The sequence below is a fragment of the Drosophila sulfurigaster genome, chromosome X (genome assembly GCF_023558435.1).
Source record: "Drosophila sulfurigaster albostrigata strain 15112-1811.04 chromosome X, ASM2355843v2, whole genome shotgun sequence".
NCBI lineage: Eukaryota > Metazoa > Arthropoda > Insecta > Diptera > Drosophilidae > Drosophila > Drosophila sulfurigaster.
This window is the reverse complement of record NC_084885.1, coordinates 12,569,520-12,593,376: the sequence shown is the minus strand read 5'-3', so window position 1 is coordinate 12,593,376 and position 23,857 is coordinate 12,569,520. Positions and strand designations below refer to the sequence as shown.

The 23,857-nt window shown below is 35.2% G+C and overlaps 2 protein-coding genes across 3 annotated transcripts; both read left to right on the top strand.

The window, feature by feature from the left end:
* Positions 1–1,680: 1,680 nt before the first annotated feature.
* Positions 1,681–15,500, top strand: LOC133847524 (protein white). Of its 2 annotated transcripts, none has more exons than XM_062282639.1 (6): positions 1,681–1,951; positions 8,733–8,994; positions 10,677–11,331; positions 12,331–12,646; positions 13,796–13,927; positions 14,000–15,500. In XM_062282639.1, the coding sequence occupies exons 1-6, from the start codon at positions 1,874–1,876 to the stop codon at positions 14,612–14,614; spliced, it is 2,058 nt and encodes a 685-aa protein (XP_062138623.1). In that variant the 5' UTR covers positions 1,681–1,873; the 3' UTR covers positions 14,615–15,500. The 2 variants fall into 2 exon arrangements, with proteins under 2 accessions (XP_062138623.1, XP_062138622.1); XM_062282638.1 differs by lacking the exon at positions 1,681–1,951 and adding an exon at positions 4,196–4,398.
* On the top strand, positions 15,213–23,500 carry LOC133847525 (transmembrane protein 120 homolog). The gene is made up of 7 exons (XM_062282640.1): positions 15,213–16,020; positions 16,136–16,254; positions 21,310–21,439; positions 21,680–21,819; positions 21,905–22,122; positions 22,209–22,588; positions 22,742–23,500. Exons 1-7 carry the CDS (start codon positions 15,952–15,954, stop codon positions 22,892–22,894), a joined length of 1,209 nt encoding a protein of 402 aa, XP_062138624.1. The 5' UTR covers positions 15,213–15,951; the 3' UTR covers positions 22,895–23,500.
* Positions 23,501–23,857: the final 357 nt, after the last annotated feature.

The window sequence follows — 23,857 nt, the reverse complement described above, 5'->3', positions numbered from 1 at the left end:
AACAAACCCTAACTCAATTTATAAGATAGTGGAAAATATTTATAGAATGAAACAAATAGAAAAAACACAAGAAATTCATAGTTTTGAAAAAACTTAAAAAAAAAAGAATACTATACAAACTATACTGCAATTAATATATAAAAGAATATAATTACTATAAAAAAAAAAGTTTGTTCAAGTATTATGTATTTTTTAATTTGTTTAAAATTCCTTTTATTAACTTCCTTTCCTTTTGTTTAAATTTGCTACTCAATCACATTTGTCCTGCATATATTTATTTTATTGATTTAGACAATAGTCAAATTTATTTTAATATAATATCTTCACAACTAAACTTCATCTTCTGGAATAAGTTTCGATTTTAATAAACTTTAATATTATATAATATATATTCATTAACAATCTGTTTGAACTAAGGTAATGAGCAAACTATTTTCAAAGTATTTATCAAAAAGAACTCGAATATTTAAAGTAAGGCAAATTTCCTATTTCAATCTATTTGGCTTTTTCATTATTTTGCTTTATTTGTCACTAATTTTTTTGTATATAAAACAAATTTTTGAATTAAATTTACTTTGTCAAAATAATTGCTTTCTTTTTGCCAATTTACTTCGTTTGCAACAAATAAATATTTTTTTTTATGGACATATTTTTCGATTTAAGTAAACCGAATATCGATATCTGGAATAATACCTTTTGAATATACATATCTAACAAACAGAACTTTAATATTCGAAATTAAATAAATTCCATTTATTACAGACATGTATTTATTTATAATTTAAGTAAATGCATTTTAGTGTACTACAAACATTAATATCTAGAATAATAAAATAGATTTCCTTTTTAATACCTCAGTAAAATTGATATTTGTGCATCATATTTGGTTGGTTTATTTTTTAACTTTTACTTGGCGCATTTTTTATCAATGTTTTTCTTTCAATAGGTAGTTGGTATTGAAATTTTATAAACATATTTGACATTTCCTTTACGTACAACCTAATAAGACATTTTTTGAATATACCTAACTTTAGCATCCGAAATAAGATAAATTTCCTTATATGCATACGTATGTAATTAAGATAATTGCTTTTATGATGCTAACTGTGTGATATGCTATCATGATAATGATTTCAGCTGCTCTGCTTAACCTCAAATATTTACTCTCAGTAAAGTCTCAAAAAATGAAGACCACGTTTTTTTTATTTTTGCGCTGATCGAGATTGTTTACATTTAACGAACGATAACTGTAAGCAGGAAGAAGAGTGGAAAGGCAGACGATAATCAAACAGGAAAGAGAAAGAGCTGGAAAAGAAAAACAAAAGCAATAATGGTAAAAGCGAATGCGTTGATAAACGGAATGCAGAATAAGGGAAGAGGAATGAAAACGGAGACTCGCAGCTAAGCAGCGACGTCGACAGCGACGGCGACGGCGACAGCGACATTCGCTCTCTAATCAACATGCAAATAGACGAAGCATTTGAACTGAGTTGTTGCTTTTGCTCGTACTTGTTGTTGTTGCTATTGTTCAGCTTTTAATCTCTTGCACTCATCAAATTTCACTCATCATCAGCAGCAGCAGCACCGCAAGCAGAGCGACGCTAGCGTCAATGGCCGCCGTCGTCGTTGTCGTCAATCGCTCAGTCACTCAGTCGCTCAGTCGTCGAGCGTCAGTTGCGTTTTGTCAGCGCGTTCGTCACGCAGCGAGATAAACAAAGCGGCAAAAGGAGAAGCGAAATTAATAGTTCACTAACAACAAAAAAAAAAACCGAAACGAAACGAAACTCCTCTGCATACGTGTGTGCGTGACTGTGTTCGTGTATTAGTGCATTAGTGAGTGCGTGGGTGTGTGTGTGTGTGAGTACATGCGAAAATGGGACAAGAGGATCAGGAGCTTTTGATACGCGGCGGGGGAAGCAAGCACACCTCCGCAGAGCAGCTGCATCACAGTGTGAGTCTTGTGTGTGTGTGTGTGTGTGTGTGTTGCATACTTTCAGGCGCCAGCAGCGTGAGAACATATTTGGGCACCCATCCTCCCCTCTGGCCCCCTCTCCACTCCCCCCCTCCCCACTCGATCAGCATTTGCAGCCATGACATGCCGCATAACGAAAACCGCAACCGCATTGCATCAGCCAAAATGCAACACTTGGCAAAAAACGAAACAAAACCAAAAAAGAATCTAACTATTTGCTTAGCTTAAACATGACCCAGACGTAGTTGATCACACACACACACAGTTAAACAGAGGCACGCATTATGCTCTGCAAATGTTGCAACATCATGTAATTCGAGTCATGTCAACCATAGAACGATGATCTGTATTCAATCATAGCGTATCATACTTAAAAAATAAACAGTGACAGCTTTTTGTTGCAGCTAACTAATTGCACTCACTGTCTCTGCTGACAACTTTGACATATTTTTTATATACCCGCTACCCAAAGAAGGTTAAAGACATAAGGAGTCATCTCAGACCATATAAAGTATATACATATATTCTTGATCAGCATCAACATCTGAGACGAGACATGTTCGATATCTTAGATATTTTGGCTGATTATGTGGTACATTTTGTACTCTTTGATATAATATACTTTAAAAAAATATTATATTTAAATGTTGTATTTATTTAAAATATATTATAGAGTACAAAATGTACCAAATGTGTCAATATACCAAATAGAGCACTTGTTATATTTTTGTATATTTTCGATATATTAATTTATTATATTTTAGGAATATTTCCCATCTGTTTTGCTTTTATTTAAAATCTGTAGCGAGTCAAGCTCACTTGCCTATAGCTTGCTTACTTATTTAATACTACTGTAGATCAAATATATTACTACTTAGGTTCTCATCATGGTTAAGAATCAACCTGAAGTATAAGTTTCCTAAAATGTGCTTTTAACAGGCCAATTGAAAAGTTCTCGGCTTACCATAGTAAACCACTTTTTTTTAATAATTCGTTTTCTTTAATCAACATAATTTCCTTCAAGAGTGATACACTGTTTATAGCGACCATCGAACTTGTCGATATCATTTTTGTAGTACGATTTGTAATTTATTTCAAAATTCGCCTCAGTTTCGACGATCATATCTTCATATATAAATAGTCTTGCATTAAAATTATTTTCGATTTATGTTTTCATTTATCTTGTAATGAAATTTTTGTTTCAAATATACTAACATTCAAATCGTTAAAGAGATATGATTTGTCATTTCTTTTGTTTATATTTTAAAAGTTATATATTTTCACAAAGTTAGGCAGTTGAATGTTTTGAGAAAGTCTTCTATTTAAATTAAAGATTTAAGGAAGTATAATAAAAAAGAAAAACAATGTACATATCTTCCTTGTCTATAAATGTTGACAATAGATAGCGTAATAAAATGAAACTTCTCTCTGAGCGAGAGAGCAAGAAATATTATAATGGAGTAGTTGGGCTGCATTATCTAGATGGATATCACACGCTTTCGCAGTGTTGTTGTTGTTGTTGAACACATCTTGTTTTATGACCCTGAAGCAGTCACAGTAAATGCATTAGTTTGGTTTTGGCCAACGGTTAATGGTATCTATGGCTTTAGTCGTGCATCACATGAATGCAGCACAGATTGATGACAAAACAAGGTGGTGGGGGAGTGGAAGGTGAGGTAAGAACACATGCTCGTAACAAGTGCAGCAAGTCGAGTAACTATGTCGCTTCGCAGTGTCGCATAACAAATCTTTATAGATGTGAGCAAAGTATTACCTGTCGTAATCTTCGTTGTCGTTGTCGTTGTCGTTGTCGTTGCTACCAAGCTGTGCATCTGTATCTGTAAATGAAGCTGATGCTGTATCTGATCTCTAGATGTATCTATATCTCTTCTCGCGTATCTCACAAGTGCTTAACGCATGTTTTATGCTTGTTTACTTTACTGTCATTGTCTTGGCTTCATTCTTTCGCTGCTGCTTCTGCTGATGTTCTCGTCTCTGTTTCGTTTTATTGATATTGTATAATCCGCTCTTATCTAGGTCATTGTTTGACTGCCCACTCAACGTATCCGTATCTCTCTCGTTCGTATCTCACTCGACTTCACACTTCACACTACACAATCTGTATTTATTTTGTCTAACTTCAGGCTGGTATTTAAATTGGGGGGTGCTTAAAAGATTTCACCTGCAATCTGCGTTCCCAGTCCGAAAGATTGTTTTAAAACGGAAACAAGTTCAAGCAAAAATTCCCAAAAATAAAGTTCATTTTATGCAATTGCAAAGTTATCACTATGGTTTTTTATTCCAATTCGGAGTCTTCGATTTACACAGAAGCCGCCATCAAACGCACTCGACTTAAGAACTTATTCAGAAAACGCAAGTTTATTCCCACTTTTCGGCTGGGCACAATCAAAGAGCATTCCAAAGAAGTATACATAACATATTTATTTGCCTATATACATATTTATTTGTTGTTTGTGTTTACTTCAAAGTCCATCGTTTGTCTGCTCTTTTATTGATAAATCAGCAAAGTTTTTATTCTTACATTTTCACATGACTTTCAAATTTTAAATGAGCAATCAAAGCTTTAGTTGACAGTGCTCTATATTTTATATATTTAGTTTGCAAATTGAATAAAATAATTACACAATTTTGAAAGTCAAAAACTGTTACACAATCTAATAAATAGTAATAGTATAGATCAAATTTATTAACGTTATAATTTCAATTCTTCACATGAAAATAATATGACAAATAAAGTTGATTTACTTCAAATCTCTCTAATCTATATTGATAAATCAGTAACAGTTTTTTGTGACATTTTTACAAAATAGATTTCAAATAGTCGAAGAGTTTAGTTGTTTAAAAATGTGAATTCAACCAAATAATTTATAAAGAATACATACATTAAAAAACAAAATTATGTATACAAATTATTATCTGCTAGAATTGATCTCATAGAAATTAAATTTTAAAGCAAGAATTCGATAAGTATTTTATTAAATTACATTTATCAAGTGAGGTACATAAATTAAGGGTTTAAAACTTTTATGTGAGTTTAGTTGTAGTTATAAATCAGTCAAGTGTTCCTATATCATTTTACTGACTTGACTTTAAATTAACAAATCAAACTAAAGAAGAACTTGGTTGTAAATATGTAAATATAAATAATAAATTTAACTTACCAATTAAATATAAAAATAAATTTACAAAAATCTAATTAGGAAACTAAACTGAACAACTTTAAATTCCAAAATAGTACTCTAACATTAATTTATGTTAATTTTTGTTAATTGCAAGTAGCCAAAGAATTCCAATAAATAGTTTAGCAAATTCATTTGCGTCTTGCATTGCATTTCACAGAATATATATGTAATTTTAGTGAACCACATTTATTTATGTTTACTTTAAAGTCACTTGTCTACGCTCATTAAGAGATTAGCAAAGTTTTTTTACTGAAATTTGAACTTGAAAACATATTTAAAACTGTATAAAAATTAGGCACCCAAATGAATAATTTGCATAAGTTTCGAAAGTGGGTTTTCTTTGGAATTTGTGAGTCGAGTCAACCCAAATTTAATTGCAACTCTTTACGGCATTAGCCAGGTCAACATTAGCTCGCAAGCTGTCAAGATTTGGTTTGGGAAGTTTGACCCATGCGTAGGGCTTCCATTGAGTGAAACCAAAGCTCGTCCACTGCGGTTTAATGTCGCTACTTAACCCAGCCCCACCCCCACCCCCCCTCTTGCTTCCTCCCTTCGCTTGTGTCCCGCTTGTGGGGTTTCCACAGAGCCTAAAGCGGTGAAACATGAATTGAGGGAGGAACGCTAATTGGCGCCACAGCGAGATGATGGCCACAATATTGAAAGCATTTTGCGTTTTTACCTCCGTGTCTGAATCATAATCATTTATATAAATAATCATAAAAATTAAACAAAGCGAAAGCTGCTAGGGGATGGAGGAGGGGAGATGAAGTGGGAATTATGAAAATTGAGAAAATGTAAAAAAATGCTGTTGGAAAAATTGTAGCATTCGATGTTGAAAATGTCGCCGCGTTTGGTTATTAATAATACGCCGTGTTGTCCAAGTTGAGTCCAGCATTTGCCCACCTCTTGCTCTCTCTTTCTCTCTCTTGCTCTCCCTCTCTGTCGCACACTCTGAGGTCTCACTTTCTCTCTTACACGTTGTCTGCTGCATTTCAATTTGGCTTGAGAAATTGGAGACTCGCCGTCGAGGTAAACGCGAAAAATTTAATATCCGTTACATGTGGCAACAACGCTCGACTTGACTCGACTCGACTCGACTCGGTGGCAAGAGGGAATAGCTGGCTGCCTGCCCCGCCTCCTCGTGTCTCCCACAGCCACCCAAGCAAAATTGTTTTCACAACAAATGAGGCCGAAAAATGTTATTAAAAAGTTTTTCCTGTATTTATTTGCCTGTGTTATGTTCGCATTGTTGTTGCTCCTCTTTCTCTTTCTTTTTGTTGCTCTTCGTTGTTGTTGCCGTTGTTATTTTCATCTTCTTTGGCGTTTCTTAAGTGTGTGTGTGTGTGTTGCAGTATTATCTGGCTGCTTGTCTCTTACATTTCATATTTATTTAATTTTTCGCGTACTTTCTACTTTGTCTCTCCTCTCGTTGTTGTTGTTGTTATTGTTGTTTTTCTTTCTTTTTGAATAACTTATAAGCAAGTACACGGCTTCGACATCGCTCTTGACCAGCGACAGCCACAGAGTGGTTGCTGGCAGCTACTCGCCGACAGATGTCGCTACTAGTTTGGCACACAATATCAAATGGACAAAGTTCTGCTTATTACAATGAACTCAGCGCGCTGTCTCTCTCTCTCCCTCTCTCTTTCTCTCTCTCTCTCTCTCTCTAAACTTAACTTGAGCACAAGTACTTATTTATTTTGTTGATATTCCACATCCTGTTGTCGAAGCAAGTGCCAAGCAAATTGTACTTCGATTGGAATTATTATGAGATCCGCTTGCCAGAGAACTTACTTTATCTCAGAAGAAATTCAATTGTTAATAGACTGCTGAGCAGAATGAAGTTAAAAGATGAATAAGTATTGATGGGTGGATGGAAAGTTGAACAGAACATTTATAGAAGTAGCTATAGACATGGATAGACAAATCAATATGTAGATATATTGAAAATTGATTGGTTATAAAGCTAGAGAGTTAATGCATATATATTATATTATTCTTAAATAAAGTTGATTATATGTATGAATAGATATACATACATATATAAAGACAGATGCTAAAAGTGGATAGCAAAGCAAATAAATAACTTTCGACATAACATCGATATTTTAAGAAGTTTATAGATAAATAATTTGGTGATTTTTATATGTTTATATGTAGCTTTGGATAGCTATATCGAACTTTATATACATGCAAACATTTGACATTCTTGTAAAGAAGATAGATAGAAAAAAATATATATAATAAGTTAAATAGATTTTAATCAGTTTATAGATAGATAGATAATTGACAAATTTTTTTATTGTTATACACACATTATAGAGAAAAAGTGATATAGATAGAAAGATTTAAGGATATATGGTAAAAAATGGTTATCAATATATAGACGAATAATTATGCGTAAATAGTTAAATAGTTTAAGGGTTATACATGTATAAATACGTATAGATTTATAACTATTAATTAATAGATAAACAAACAACAAAACAAAGAATTAAATGCAAAAAAATAAAACATTTCAAAGTGAATCAAAAGCTTATGAATCTAAATTAATACATTCTGAAGTAAATTAATTTGAATAAAATGAAAGAAAAATAATTCTCTTCATTAGCTATACTCATGTGTCAACATAAACCTATTCCTATGCCTTTTTAGTAATATCTTTTCGCTCTATCTAAACGCGTGTTATTTTATTAAGACAGTTAAGAGCATATTAATCAAATCTTAACTAACATACATATCTCTACATAAGCTTTACTCTTTACTACAAGCAATCCCCATAGTTCATATCTCATTTCGTAAATGATAATTCCAGTTAGAAGCTTAGCTTAATATGAAGGACACGCTTTCGAGGAGGTGTTAAGTAAATTACAAAATGAGCAATTGCTCAATCACTTGACACTAAGACACTCATTCGCTTCGTCTGTTTGTCTGACTGTCTGTCTGTCTAGCATATTCATGCGGTCATTCAAACTTATTCACTGCACTCACTCAGAGCAGAGCAAAGCACACTTTAAGGACAACAAAATAAAATACGAAAAGCGCAAACTTTGAAGACTGCTCCAGAGAGTCACCTTCAAATGGCGGGTCGCATAATAGAATGGACTCTCAACTCGACTCGACTCGACTCGACTCGAAACTGAAAGTGAAACTTAAACCCAGCTGAAGAAGAAGACGAAGAAAAAAGTAAAGAAGCTCAGGCCAAAATCCAATGGCAAAGGCAAAGGCAAAGGCAACGATTTACATTTACGCCGGGGCAATTGTCTTACGAAGTGGCAACATTGGCCTCCGCGTATTTTTGGGAGTCGACACCGTCTGCGGCTTATGGCCACCCTAATTTGCACATTTTAAACGGTCGAATAAGGGGAGGAGGGGAGTGTTGGGGGCAACTGCTTGAATAGGCGGCGGGATTAGCACGCCGAAAAGATTTACGCGTCGTCGCCCTTTTTTATGGTTGCGACTCAAATTGAAAAGTTTCGCCAACCTTTTTTGCCGCAGCCCTTCGCTAACTTCTCTTTCTCTCTCGCTCTCTCTCTCTCTCTCTTTCTCTTTCGCAGCCTGGGGAAGGCGCCACTGGCCCTGTGGCAACAACAGCGCAGAGCTGCATTAGCCAAAGCTTTGGCCAGACCAAGAACTATGGCACATTGAGCAGCAGCGGAGAATTGCCCGAGACTCTCACCTACGCCTGGCACAACGTCGACATCTTTGGCGCCGTCCATCAGCCGGGCTCCAATTGGCGCCAGCTCGTCAATCGCACACGCGGTCTCTTCTGCAACGAGCGCCACATTCCGGCTCCGCGCAAGCATCTGCTCAAGAATGGTAAGAGTACACTGAAAGAAACAAACGTGATAAAATCAAGAATGAAATCTACTCGTAGAATCAAGATTATTTGATGTGAAAACTCAACAAAGGAGGTTTATTCTTAAATCAAAAGCGCAATTGTAAAATAAAGTTTCAAGAATTTAATCTTGATTCAAGTAAGGAAAAGTCTTAAAATTAAACCAAAGAAAGTAAATCTTAAATCAAGATCAAATAATCATAAATTTAGATTGCTTAAAATAAAACAAAAATAATAGATTTGTGATATTAATTACAAATAAAATACTTTAATGGGAAATAAATTTAAAAAAAAGTACATGAATGAAGAAAAAATAAATAAAAATATATAAAACTACAAAATGAGGGAGAAAAAAGTAGAGAAATAAACACAGAAAGAAAAAAATGCTAAAATCTAGAATCAAGATTGTTTGATGTGAAAACTCAACAAAGAAGGTTTATTCTTAAATCAAGATCGCAATTGCACAACAAAGTTTCAAACAATTTAATCTTGATTCAAGCAACAAAAAATCTCAAAATTAAATCAAACAATATTAAATTTAGATTGTTTGAAATAAAACAAAAACAATACATTTTTAATAATATTTACAATTAAAACACTTAAATAGGAAATGCAGTAAAATAAATAAGTAAAGCAATAAAAAAAAAGGAAAAAATAAATTATAAAAGTACCAAATTAAGAAGGAAAAAGTAGAGAAATGAACACTGAAAGAAACAAACGTGCTAAAATCAAGAATAAAATCTAGAATCAAGATTGTATGATGTCAAAATTGATCCAAGAATTTGTTCACTCATCAAGATTGAAATTGTACAAAAGAGTTTCAGGATTATAATATTGTTTAAAGAATAAGAAAAAACTCAAAATCTCAAAATTTAAATTTAGATTTTTTAAAATAAAATAAAAATAAATTAGATAACGTTTTTGTTGCATTGCAAAAACTCAAATCAAGATCAAACGTTCTTAATTAATTATAGATTGGATACACTTGATTTAAGATTAATTATGAGTTAAATGGGAAGATGAAATAATCTCAATTCAAGATTATATATAAGAAACTTACTAAAATCAAGAATAAAATCTTAAATCAAGATTGTATGATGTCAAAATCAAACCATGTAGGTTTATTCTTAAAGCAAGATCGAAATGAGGCCAACAAGATTCAACACATTCTCGTTTTAAGAATGGACAAATCTCATAATTTGAACCAAGAAATTAAATTTGGATTGTTTAAATAATAATAATAACAATTAAATTACAACACCAGAAATTAGGTTGTAATTTTAAAAGAAGGGAATTCTATTATTTTAACAAACAAGAGAAAAAAGATTTAAGATTGAAAAGTTTTTAAATCAACTTAAAAATCTTATTTCAAGATGTTTTTTTTTTTGGAAAATCGAAAAAATTATAAATCAAATCTTGGAATTTTCTTTTCAATCAAGAATAAAACATACTTGGGGTAAGATTTCAATCTTAAAATAAGATGTTTTTAATCTTAAATACCATTTTTTAAGATGAAAAAATACTTCAATCAAGATTTGTAATCTACATTTCAATCTAACATACATATTTTTCTCTTTGTGTATCCCATCCCATTTTCGATCTCCCTCTAATATCTCTCTCTCTCTCTCTCTCTCTCTCTCTCTCTTCTCTCTCTCTTTTGCAGTTTGTGGAGTTGCCTATCCGGGTGAGTTGCTCGCTGTCATGGGCAGCTCTGGAGCAGGTAAGACAACGCTCCTCAATGCGCTCGCCTTTCGCTCGCCGCAAGGAGTTCAGGTCTCTCCCTCGAGTGTGCGTCTGCTCAACGGTCAGCCGGTGGATGCCAAGGAGATGCAGGCACGTTGCGCCTATGTGCAGCAGGATGATCTGTTCATTGGCTCGCTCACGGCACGCGAGCATCTCATCTTTCAGGCCATGGTCCGAATGCCACGTCAGCTGAGCTATCGCCAGCGTGTGGCTCGAGTGGATCAGGTTATCCAGGAGCTGTCGCTCAGCAAATGCCAGCACACGATCATCGGTGTGCCAGGTCGAGTGAAGGGTTTATCTGGTGGCGAGAGGAAGCGTCTTGCCTTCGCCTCGGAGGCACTCACCGATCCTCCGCTGCTCATTTGCGATGAGCCCACCTCGGGATTGGATTCGTTCACTGCGCACAGCGTTGTGCAGGTGCTGAAGAAGCTGTCGCAGAAGGGAAAGACCGTCATCCTGACCATCCATCAACCGTCGTCGGAGTTGTTCGAGCTCTTCGACAAGATCCTCCTCATCGCCGAGGGGCGTGTCGCCTTCCTTGGCACGCCCAGCGAGGCCGTCGACTTCTTTTCCTAGTGAGTAAATAGTCTCGACTATAAATTGCTTTCAATCATTATTATCATTCGTATTACTATTACATAAATAAATATATTTATGTAAATATTATTTATTAAATGCAAATTTGGGATATCATTTTTTTCAAACTAAAAGTCTTTAATATCATTTACTAAGAGTCCACAAAACGACAAATTTAAAATCATAAATTACCAATCATATTGAAGGGTGATACAAAATTTAAATATAAATCAGTTCAATATTTAAAAAAAATATGATTTCTAAACGTCACACTATAAGTCAGCAAGAAACCTAAGTTAGTCAGTTATTTATTAAAGTCTCAAGTATTTTATTTTTACTATTAACAGTCAACAGAAAACGGAAATTTAAAAGTTAATTTGAAGCTAACAATTCAATTTATTGCTTCTAAACTATGAAATATTGAGTTTTCTTAAGTTAAATTTGTTTAAATTCTTAATTTTCCGAAAGGAAGTTTACAAAATAAACGATATTATATATTAACAAAGAGATAATAATATCAATTTAAATTAAATTAAATGATCCTTGAAATGAAATATGTTTAAGTTTAATATAAAATTTGAAAAATAATATAAAATCGATATACAATTTATAACCCACATATACAATATAATATAAAATATTATAATCAGTTAAATTTAAAATTTGGAAATATAAGAATTAAAATACAACAATTTGAATGTCACATTTTAAAACCTATATATTAACACAAAAATTGTATTTCATGAAATGATTATCTATAGTCGACAAAGGAAGTGAATTCAAAACTCAATTAAATAAAAAAAAAAGATTTTATAAAAATATATAATAAATAAAATGAATATACTAGTTATAAAATAAATGAAAAATAATTAAATTCAACTAAATTATCAGGGATAATTGCAATATTTGATTGCAAATATTAAGTATAGTAAATTCATAAAATTCTTATTTATATACATACAAGTATATCTTATATATATTCTCAATCTCTCGTTTAGCGTGGGCGCCCAGTGTCCGACCAACTACAATCCGGCGGATTTCTATGTCCAAGTGCTGGCGATAGTTCCAGGCCGCGAGGTGGAGTCGAGGGAGCGGATTGGCAAGATCTGCGATAACTTTGCCATCAGCAAAGTAGCTCGGGATATGGAACAGCTGCTGGCAGCAAAGACGCAGACGCAGCCGCTAGAGCAGCCGGAGAATGGTTACACCTATAAGGCAACCTGGTTTATGCAGTTCCGAGCTGTACTCTGGAGATCCTGGTTGTCGGTGCTCAAGGAGCCGCTGCTGGTCAAAGTGCGACTCATTCAGACCACGGTGAGTAGCTTGAGTTTGGTTTTAATTTCAATATTATTACTGTATTCACTTAGTTATAATGTGCAATATAAATTAGATTATTATCTTTGATATAATATAAAATCCAACAATATTTTATAGATATTTAGGTATTATTATTTTAACTCATTTTATGTATAATTACTAAGTATAATCTTTAATTTTGTATACTTTTTATATTTTCTACACTTACTTATATATTCGTAATTATTTTACTGTTATTATTCATTTCATTTTTTTTATTTGTATAATCATTTGTTCTTTGTAATTATTTGTATATTTTATACACTTACTTATCCACTTATTACTTCATAGCTTCTTTATTACGAATTAATTGATTTAACTATACAACAGCTACATTAAATTCCAAATTAAATTGAAAACAAAAACATCGAATTGCGTTACTTTAACAAATTTAAACAAATTCAGAACTTTCTCAGAATTACAAGGAGCCCTTCATTAACTTATTTCTTAAAAATCAAATTATTTTATTACTTGCTTGTTTATTTCATTATTATTTTCTTCATTTTCTTTAATTGCCAATTTAATTTTTTTTATTCATATAATATAACTTTTGATCTAGTTTCATATTTATTTAATTATCTACTCGCATTTAAGGTCAACTCAAAAAGACAGATTTTAAAACAAACTTTGGTAATAAAAAGCATTAAAAAAAAAATAAAAAAATATATATCCATCAAATGAAATAACTTAATCCTTCTTGTTAGTTTTTTTCTATGTTTTTCGCTTATTAATTTATACTTATTTATTTTGTACTTCATTTCTTGATGAAATACTAATAGTCAAATGTATAAATAAATAAATAAATGTTTTTTTTTATTAATGCGACCCTTGATATATATATATTTTTTTTTTTTTTTTTTTTATTAATTTACAACTCACTAACATTTACATGATATTTTTTCAACTTTACGAAACTCAATGAAATTATAAGTCAAACATGTAATTGCTTAGAATTGCAACCCAAAAATACAAAAATCTCAACCAAACTTGGATTAACAAAATTCTCAACTTAAGCTTGTGATATATGTACATATATAAGAAATCAACTGAAAATTGAAAATAGAAAAACAGAGAAATAAAATCGAAATGAATTTCGCTCTTTTGCAGATGGTGGCTGTATTGATTGGACTCATCTTTCTGGGGCAGCAGCTGACGCAAGTGGGCGTGATGAACATCAACGGGGCCATCTTTCTCTTCCTGACCAACATGACCTTCCAGAATGTGTTTGCCACCATCAACGTGAGTTTGCTCTCAAATATCTTTCACTTTCTTTTATTTAATCCATTCCATTTCGCACTCTTTCACTCGAAGGTCTTCACCTCGGAGCTGCCTGTGTTTATGCGAGAGGCACGAAGTCGACTCTATCGGTGCGACACGTATTTTCTGGGCAAGACTATAGCGGAGCTGCCGCTCTTCCTCACCGTTCCCTTTGTGTTCACGGCGATTGCGTATCCGATGATTGGACTGCGAGCCGGCGCCTTGCACTTCTTCAACTGTTTGGCTCTGGTCACACTGGTTGCGAATGTCTCCACCTCGTTTGGCTATCTGATATCCTGCGCCAGCTCATCCACATCGATGGCCCTGTCCGTGGGTCCGCCTGTCATCATTCCGTTCCTGCTCTTCGGCGGCTTCTTCCTCAACTCCGGCTCGGTGCCCATCTATCTGAAGTGGCTGTCGTATCTGTCGTGGTTTCGCTATGCCAACGAGGGACTGCTTATCAATCAATGGGCTGATGTGGAGGCTGGCGAGATTAGCTGCACTTCATCGAATACGACATGTCCGAGCTCTGGGAAAGTCATTCTGGAAACGCTCAACTTTTCGGCTGCTGATTTGCCCCTTGATTACATTGGATTGGTTTTGCTCATCATCAGCTTTCGAGGATTCGCCTATTTAGCGCTGCGACTGCGTGCCCGACGCAAGGAATAAAAAACATCATATACATACTATATATATATACACATGCATACACTCTATATATTATATATAAACACTTTTTTTTTTTTTTTTAATTGTTTATTTGTGTTAAATTGTTTAGCCCATGAACCACAAAACTGCTGGAGAAAAGCAACATTTACTGTTTAGTATGCTTGGCATTTTAAATTAAATATGCTTTCTATACGCAACGCCAACGAAATTGTTATTTCAAATCTCTCATTCAGTCATTTAACAGGAGCCTCGCACAATTTGAATTGTATTGTAAATTTAAACTTGGCGCGCTCGAAATTCACCATCACAGCAAGAAATTCAACACACACAATACGCTACGTAACACACAGAGCATTGGTGCGAACGGGATAGCAGCACTAACACCACTAGCGCAGCTGGATAAGCATTGAAAAGAGCGGCGCGGCTATAGTTAGCTAGCGTTGTTACGACGCAACAAGCGGCGGCGACCGGAGTTGCTGCTGTTGTCGCGATTCCACCGCATTGCTTTGTTGTTGGTAAAATTCTCGCAAGAGATATTTTGTGTTTGCTGTCGTACTGCTGCTGCTGTTTTTTTTTTGTTGTCTGGGAGAGTGTGTGTGTGTTTAACTTTAATCTAATCGCAGACGCGTCGCCAAAACTAAGTCTCAAGTAGTTAAAATTAACTGTCGGCCAGCAAAAGTACTGCACACGCTTTCCCCCGGTCAGCCGCCGTCATCAACAAACAAAAACGTCGCGCGCGCGGGCAATTGGATCGCTTGGCTCTTCTATTCAATGTGTTGTGTGCAGTGTTGTGTGTTGTGCGGTTCAGTTCAGTTCAGTTTTAGTTAGCGTATCGCGGCGTAAGCGACGCTCCGCTCCGCTCACATTTATTTTTAAACAAAACAACGGCAAACAAAACAGCGGCATCATTTTCCAATTGCAATTCAAAGTGTTAAACGCTGGAAAGTGCCCAACAAAGTAATAGCAATACCACACACACAAGCACACACACACACACATTCCTTTGTGGCTGTGAAAGAAAGCGAGAGCAAGAGAGAACGAGTGTCTGCACTCTGTCTGCGACCAATTGATTTTTCACCAAAATATTTAGCCAGCCAACCCCCCCCCACAGCAAATAGCCGGCGACTATTTGACCCCCTTGGCTCGCCGCGCGTCCCCCGTCGCTACGTTCCATACGCCCTTGCGCCCACACATACAGACCATAACCTCAAAACAGCTGTTGCGCTGCGCTACAATAGGCAACGTGTATAAGTGAAACGGCAACAACAACAACCAATAATTGTAATAAGAACAACAAGAACGGCAACAACAACAATAGGAACATCATCATCATCATCATGAAGATGGACATCGAAGCGCTGTGCAATGAATGGAATGAACTCAATCGCGAGTACACAGAGCTTGAGGTGAGTTTTGTTTGCTTGCGGTCGTTGTTGGTCGGTCGGTCGCAAGTTGATGTTTGACTGCGAACAGCTGCTAATGTTTGTCCATCCCCCTCCACACCCCGGTTACTCTTTGCAGACGTGCAACAGACGCTACATTGAGCTGCTGGAACAGCTGTACAGTCATCAACAAAAATGCTTCAACGAGATCAAACATCAACGCTATCGCATGAATCAAATAACGGCCTCGTTACGACAGTGAGTACAACAACACAACAGTAACTAAACGCACACACACACGCACACACACATACTACATGTGTATGCAAAAGGCAACCCTTTAAAAATTGTATTCAATTAAATATGCTTACTTGCATTTACGTTTAGATAGAGATGGCAGCGTGTCACGAGCATAAATTTAGTTTAAACTGCGTGCGTGACGTTATTAAATAAACAACAACAACAACTGCAGCTTAGTCATATAATGAATGATCGGAAATAACTTCAAAAGAAATCCGCACAAAATTCGTAGAAACGTTTTAATGAATTAGCAAATTGCTTGTCGCTTCTTCTCAGTTTCTCTTTAGTGTTTTCGTTTTGTTTTTATTTTTGTTGTTGTTTATCTATAGCTGCATTTACATCTACATAAATAAACAATTGTGTGTGAAGTGCAGTTAAAAACACATACACTCACAGTAATTATATTTATTCACGCTCATTATTTTTCGTATTTGTCGTTTAACGTTTCGAATTCCAAATTGTCATTGCACTTTCGTTGGGTAATGTAAACAACCCCCGTTAAAGGTTCGCCAATTTGGAATTTGATCTGCCATCAATTAAAGCTACTGTGAGAGCCCCGAACTCAGGTATTCTAATCAGCACACACACACACACACACACACACATGCACACCTATTTGGTTGCTTATCAGTTGAAACAGTTGAAAACACATGTCTTTGGGTAATTAGTCAGGAAGGCAACCTTATCGATAGCACCCGCCGAGTAACAGCAACAGGCGAGCTTATCACTAAATACCTATTATATATAGAGTGCATAGCTCGTCTTCTACACATGTCGATATATGTTGACGGTTGGTTGCTTTGCCGGTTCCAATTAGCTTTTTACAGCTGTGTGTTTCTTCTGATAAAACCTGTGATAAAACTCACGTACTTATTTGTAGACTTTGTTCCCCAACTGGCGTTGAGCTGGGCGTGTTTATTGCCGTCCAAGTCGTCGATGTCATAAACTGTTTTGTTTTGTAATTGAAGGCTAACCTTTGGTCAGCTAGTTACCAAGTAAGCCCTCTCCCCTCTGTCACCTGCCACCTGCCACCTCATGCCCCTTGTTTATGTATGTGTGTGTGTGGCAACTGTCTTCCACTTTTATGCGCGCTCTCTTTCGCTTCTCCAACCAGTCGCCCTTGACCCTGTGATGTTGCATGAAGCGTAAACTGAAACGCCAACCAAACACACACACACACACTCGCAAATAAAAAAACAAAACAAAACTCGTTGAATGACCAGCTGTATTACAGTGGGACAAAGTCGATTAGCAACTGCCAAGAAATTCTCAATATTTATTTTTATTTATTTATGACTTTGAACTGAATTTCTAATGTACAAATGGACAAGGCTAGTTTATTAATATACTAAATTTAGTTTGCTGAAATATTTTTGAAATCATTTACTTATATAATAATTAATATTGATTCATATAACTGACATTTCTATAAAAGTCTGGATATTACAATTTTCCTTCTTTTATTTTGTTGCACTAATTATTTATGAATTAATATGATTAGTTGCTGCATTCTTTTTCATATTATTTTCTTGCTGCTATAATTCATATTAATTTATGTCACAGAGTCTACGATTTACTACAACGGAAATCTTCATTTCCTAATGTGTTATCTGCCAATTCACATTATCTTTGAGTACTAATTATTTATGAATAATTATGTTAGGTGTCTGAAATCTTTTTCAAATCTTTGCTTTTACTACTATAATAATTAATATGAGTTCATGTCTAATCTCCGCAGACATCTTAATAGACGTCTAGAGATTACAATTTCCATAATGGAAATTTTCGTTCTTTTCTCTCCCAATTGATATCATCTTATTTGTCGACGTACCAATTCATAAAACTTATGCCTTGGGTTGCATAGTTCATTTATTTCCCGTTTTGCAAATCGTTATCGCGCTTTGTTTAGACTACCTTGTGTTTTGGTTTAAGCAGGCGATATTCATACTGATTAGTTGTGTTAAGTGTTTTAGTTGAGTTTTTTTTTTATTTATTGCTGCGATTACTTAATTATTTTTATAATTATCTGACTCATGAAATTCAATTGCAACTATTCGCAATTGAACTTTGTGTTTTCCTGAATTCATTCTGAAGTGTCAACAGCTGATAGCTGCATGAATTTTTGCAACTTTGTACCACTGTGCAAGGCCAAATTGCTGCAGTTGATGTGGAGTTCGTTGTTTGACGCCACAATTATGAATGCAAGCATATGTGTGTGTGTGTGAGTTGCTTTCGAAGCGGTTTTAGTCGCTAGGGTATCGATGTCACAACGTCTGTTGCTCTTGGACTTCTCTCCCTACACTAAGTATTATGCATATATACATTGTATATATGAATTTGGCCTTGGGCTCAGCTGTTTGCCAGATTGATTCTACGCACAGCAAAGCACATATTATGCAAACATAAACAAAAGCAGAGACGGACGGACAGACAGACAGACGGACAGATGGACAGTGCGCACTTGACAATATATCATGGAAAATAAATGAAATAATTTGAAGCGATTTTTACCGCGCGGAGTGCAAATGAAATGATTTTTCGAGCGGTTTTTGGTGCAACACCACAAAATTGAGTTTGAAACAGTTTTTGAACAATTAATTTTAATTGCAATATGCAAATTGTTGACAGCTGACAAGCACTCTGATAATTGATCTTGTTGTTGTTTTCGTTTATTTAGTTCATTTGCTAGCCAGAGAGAGAAAGAGAGAGAGAGTGCGAGAGAGAGAGAGGTGTGCAATGTTCATAAACAATCAGCATTTGCATTGCGAAATCCTCGCTTTAAGTGCCACGCTAATGACCACAACGGTAACGCGACTTTGGCGCGTGTGCAAATAAGAAAATAACTAAAAAAAAAAAACCAAAAAAAACTATGAACAACAAAAAACTATTCACATACAAAATTAATGCTATTTTTAGAGCACGTTTTCAAGCGAAAGCAAATTCACATATGATGTCTATATAGTATGCTATATAAATAAACTAAACGTAGATTTATACCAAACAAAAATATTTCAAATGCTACGTGAACTCCACTTGACATTGAATTCGTTCATGCCATGTCAATAATATATCAAAATACAATCTTGATAGATTAAGCTGCGCACCTCGAGCTTTACTTTGATGCCATAAGCCACATTTCTTCGTCTTCAACTTCCGGTGCGTGTTTGCATTACATAATTGATTTAGCAAATTTGCAAGTAATTCCATTGATTATAGTACGTTCAATTTGTGTGTGTTCTAACAATGTTCTAACTTATCAGACGAGCCCCATTCGAGTACTTTCCAGTTTTAGCAAAAAGTATTTCACATTCATTTTATTTTTTTGTTGTTGTTGTTTGTTTTTGGTTTTTGCCCGCTGAACGGGAAACCAAATCGAACCGTATCGAATGTCGTATGTCGTATGTGTCCGCTTATCAGCGTTACTTTTGTTTTACCCTATCGTTTATTGGATGTTTAAAAATAAAAACATGAATTATGCAAGCGATTGATAAAATGCCCCAGCCAGCTCTAATAAAAGTGAAACACAGGTGAAACAACAACAAAAACGTCGTTCACACTGATGTATAGATGTGAATATTCTCACAAATGTACATATGCACATATCTAGTACATATAGTTTTGGGTACATCTATAATTTATGTAGATAACTATCAATTATGTCTAAATTGAACTTTGACGTGCGACCAAATTGAAATTTCCGCTTGGGCCGCACCGTGTGGTGAATTGATTTTGATTTGGATTTCATTTTTAAACCAAATTCCAAATTCAATCAATTGTGCAAGAAATTTCTTTTTCTTTTGCCCCTTACAAAACTTAAGCTTAAAGCTATTCTGGATATTACTAAAAGTGATTCGATATTTCTTATGCATAATTTATATTTAATTATACAAAAGTTCAGTTTTTAATGTTAGTTTAATTTGCTAATTTTAGTAATTTGACTACAATTTGCAATTTGATGACCGCCATCACAACCAGTTATATTGCACATTATGGTACTATATTAAATGTAATAGTATATTCATAAACTAAATATGGCTTTCGGTATATTTTAGTAATCCTGTATATTAATTTGGTATATTGTTACGCTGATATGCTTTTGATAATCTGTAACTGTATATTATTTTGAATGCAATAGTATACAAATATACCAAATAAAGCTTTTGGTATATATTTAGACATTTCTGGTATATTGAATTAGTATACCTAATGGAAAATACAAGTAGTATGCATTTTTGTGTATATATTATTTTGTATACAATAGTCTACATATACCAAATATAGCTTTTGGTATATATTGAAATTCGTGGTATATTAATTTAGTATATTTCTATTGATACAACAACATACATATAACATATGTTTTGAATGTATTATATTTCGAGTGCAGTAATACATCTCAATCCCAAATATAGCTCTTGGTATATTTTAATAATTTGTATACGTTAATTTGGTATATTTTAACGATAATTCAGTTTCCGCATTGCTTTGCTTTTATCTCACAGTCAAACAAACTCGACTGTAACTTTCTTATTCGCCTTTTTTTTGTAACCTTCAGAAAATTGTTTGTTTGGTTTTTCGTGCAAAAACAAATTAATTTTCGTATTAAGCGCAAGGTGCACAAATATGACAATAATTAGCTCTGACAAAAAAGTTTGATGATAATTAATGATATCTCATCACACTTTAGCAATTAACTGTGCTTTGTTTCAACTTGCTTTTAAAGTTCAAGCGCATGAAATTATGATGGAACTTTTGCTGTTTAAATATAATTATTGCAATTGAATTATGAGGGAATTGTGGGTCATGCAACTATATGCTGGATAAATCTAAGTACCCGTATATATAGTAATTTTAAATGCAATTTAAGTTAAATGAAAAAATCCAGATTAAATCAGATTTTGCAATTTCAAACTGGATTCCTTAGCTGAAAGTTCTTTTGATAATAAGGTTAACGCAAAAGCAGCAGCAAAGTTCAACAGAATTAAACAAATGATTTGTTTTGACTTTTTGCAGATTTCCGTCGCCCGGTGGGCCATCGGATAAGGAGAAGCTCGATGATCTGGTAAAGATGTCGCTGAAGCGGAAGGCGCAGTTGCATGAAATTGAGCAATCGCTGCCGGCAAAATCGGGTCGTTACTTGCAGGTGAGAGTTGGGCACACTTTTGCACAACAAATTGCATTGCAAAGTAACTTTTTCGAGCAAGCGAGCGAGCTAGCGACAATTTGCTACTTGAAACCAGTTTTCCGCACTCCGCGTCCAATTTGCGTTTACTCTACAGTTTTTCTTTCGTTGCGTTTCGTTTCGTTTCGTTTCATTTCAACAATTTGTTCTTTTTTTTTCCCCTTATTTTGCTTATATTTATTTTCTTTTTACTTCTTGTAGATTATCCTGGGCGATGTGAACGTCTCAATTCTGAACAGAAACGACAAAGTTCGCTACAAAGATGACTATGAAAAGTTTAAATTAATACTCAACGTTATTGGCCTGATAATGGCATTCTTCAATTTGATATTTAACTACAGGTGAGTGGCATTAATCTCAATCTCAATCCGCGCACTCCTTACCACCAGCATCATCATCATCATCATCGTCATTTCCATTACACAGAGCTCTGGAATTGGCCTTCATCTTTCTGCTGGTTTGGTACTATTGCACACTGACCATTCGCGAGTCCATTCTGAAGGTGAATGGCTCCAGGATCAAGGGCTGGTGGCGTGCCCATCACTTCATATCGACGGTGGCCGCTGGTGTTTTGCTCGTTTGGCCCCAAGGCGAACACTGGCAACTCTTTCGCCAGCAGTTCATGTACTTCAATGTGTACATCAGTAAGTAAATACAATATATACTATATTCAAGCTATCTATCTGGACGTATCTATATTTTCTTTTCGTTTTTCACTCTCCTTTTGCAGGCATTGTCCAGTATTTGCAGTTTGGCTACCAGAAGGGTCTGTTGTATCGACTTAAGGCGCTCGGCGAGCGTCACAACATGGACATCACCATCGAGGGTTTCCATTCGTGGATGTGGCGCGGTCTGAGCTTCCTCTTGCCCTTCCTGTTCATCGGCTATGCCTTCCAGGCGTACAATGCCTGGACGCTCTACAAGCTCGCCTACACGCCCCCCGATGCGCCGTGGCATGTGTCGGTGATGTCCGGTCTGTTCCTGTTGCTCTTCGTCGGCAACATGGCCACCACGTTGTGGGTGGTGCCTGAAAAGATACGCGAGCGTGCCAAGGAACGCTATCGCCTGCAGTCCATGGGCAAGTCGATGAAGCTGCGCAAGGAGATGAAGGTAAGTTGGAGAAGAGAAAGAGAAACAGAAAAAGAAGAGAGAGCATTGAACATTTCGCTGATTTCTTTTGATTTATTTGCATCGACACTTCAATTGCAATTTCACTAATCTCCCGCGACTTTCGACTTGCGGCTTTTATCTTTCACACAACAGAACAGCGCCAGTGACTTGGACCTTTCGGCCAGTTCCCCCACTGTGGCATCAACAGCAGCAGCAGCAACCACACCAATAACAACAACAGATGCGGCAGCAACAACTACAGAAGCTGCCACAACGCCAACGGAGTCCGAGAAGAAGGCCAACTAAACAACACTGAACACTGAGAAACTGTGGCATTTTGAGAGATTCAAGTTCTCAATCACACTATCTATATATATATGGTATATATGTATATATAAATGCATATATATAATATACAACAAATGTATACTTTTTTTTTCTTTCGCTCGCGAACCCTTAATTTATTAATTTAACTGTTAAGTTGAAAGTTTTCACACCCCCCCCGTTTCGGTTTATCGCGCGTTTATTGATTATGCTCTCTCTTAGCTAAGCAACAGCAAAATAGCAAGTGAAGAAAATAGAGAAAAACGACAAACAACAACAACTACTGTAAATTTATATACCAACTATGTACATTTATATATTTTTTTCCGTGTTTATAAGTATTTTTTTTTATTATGATTATTATTATTATTACTATTATTATTGCTATCCTCGCTTGTAGTCAGAAAAGAATGAGAAGCAAAAGTGATGGAGAAAAATGTGAAATGTGAAATGAAATTGTAAAGTTTTGTGCGCCAGAGAAGCGAATTGATATTGAATGAAAAGAAATTGCACTACACAAGAAAATAAACAAAAATAAACAGTGGCAAAATGGCAACAACAAAATGACACAAACAACAATAACAACAATCGAAGTCTGTTTCAATTTCTCTGTGTACTTTTCAGCTTGGTTTGGTTTTTGCGTTTGGGGTTTACTTCGTTTCTCTCTGTTTCTGTTTTGTGTGCGTGGGTGGAAGATGAAGAGGCGTGGTGCGGGGTGCGGGGTGTGCTTCATGGTTTGTGGGGCAATTGTAATTACATTGATGACATTGACCACAAATTATTGAATTGCGTGTAAAGCAGCGGCATTTAAAGTTGCCCCCCATTATGGCATTTTGTGCTGCTACCCGAAAAATCATTCAACAATTCCTGTGTACTCAAAAATTTCGATTGCAACTCGGTATTTATGGTTTCATTGGTTGACTTTACCCCCTGCTCCCCATCCCC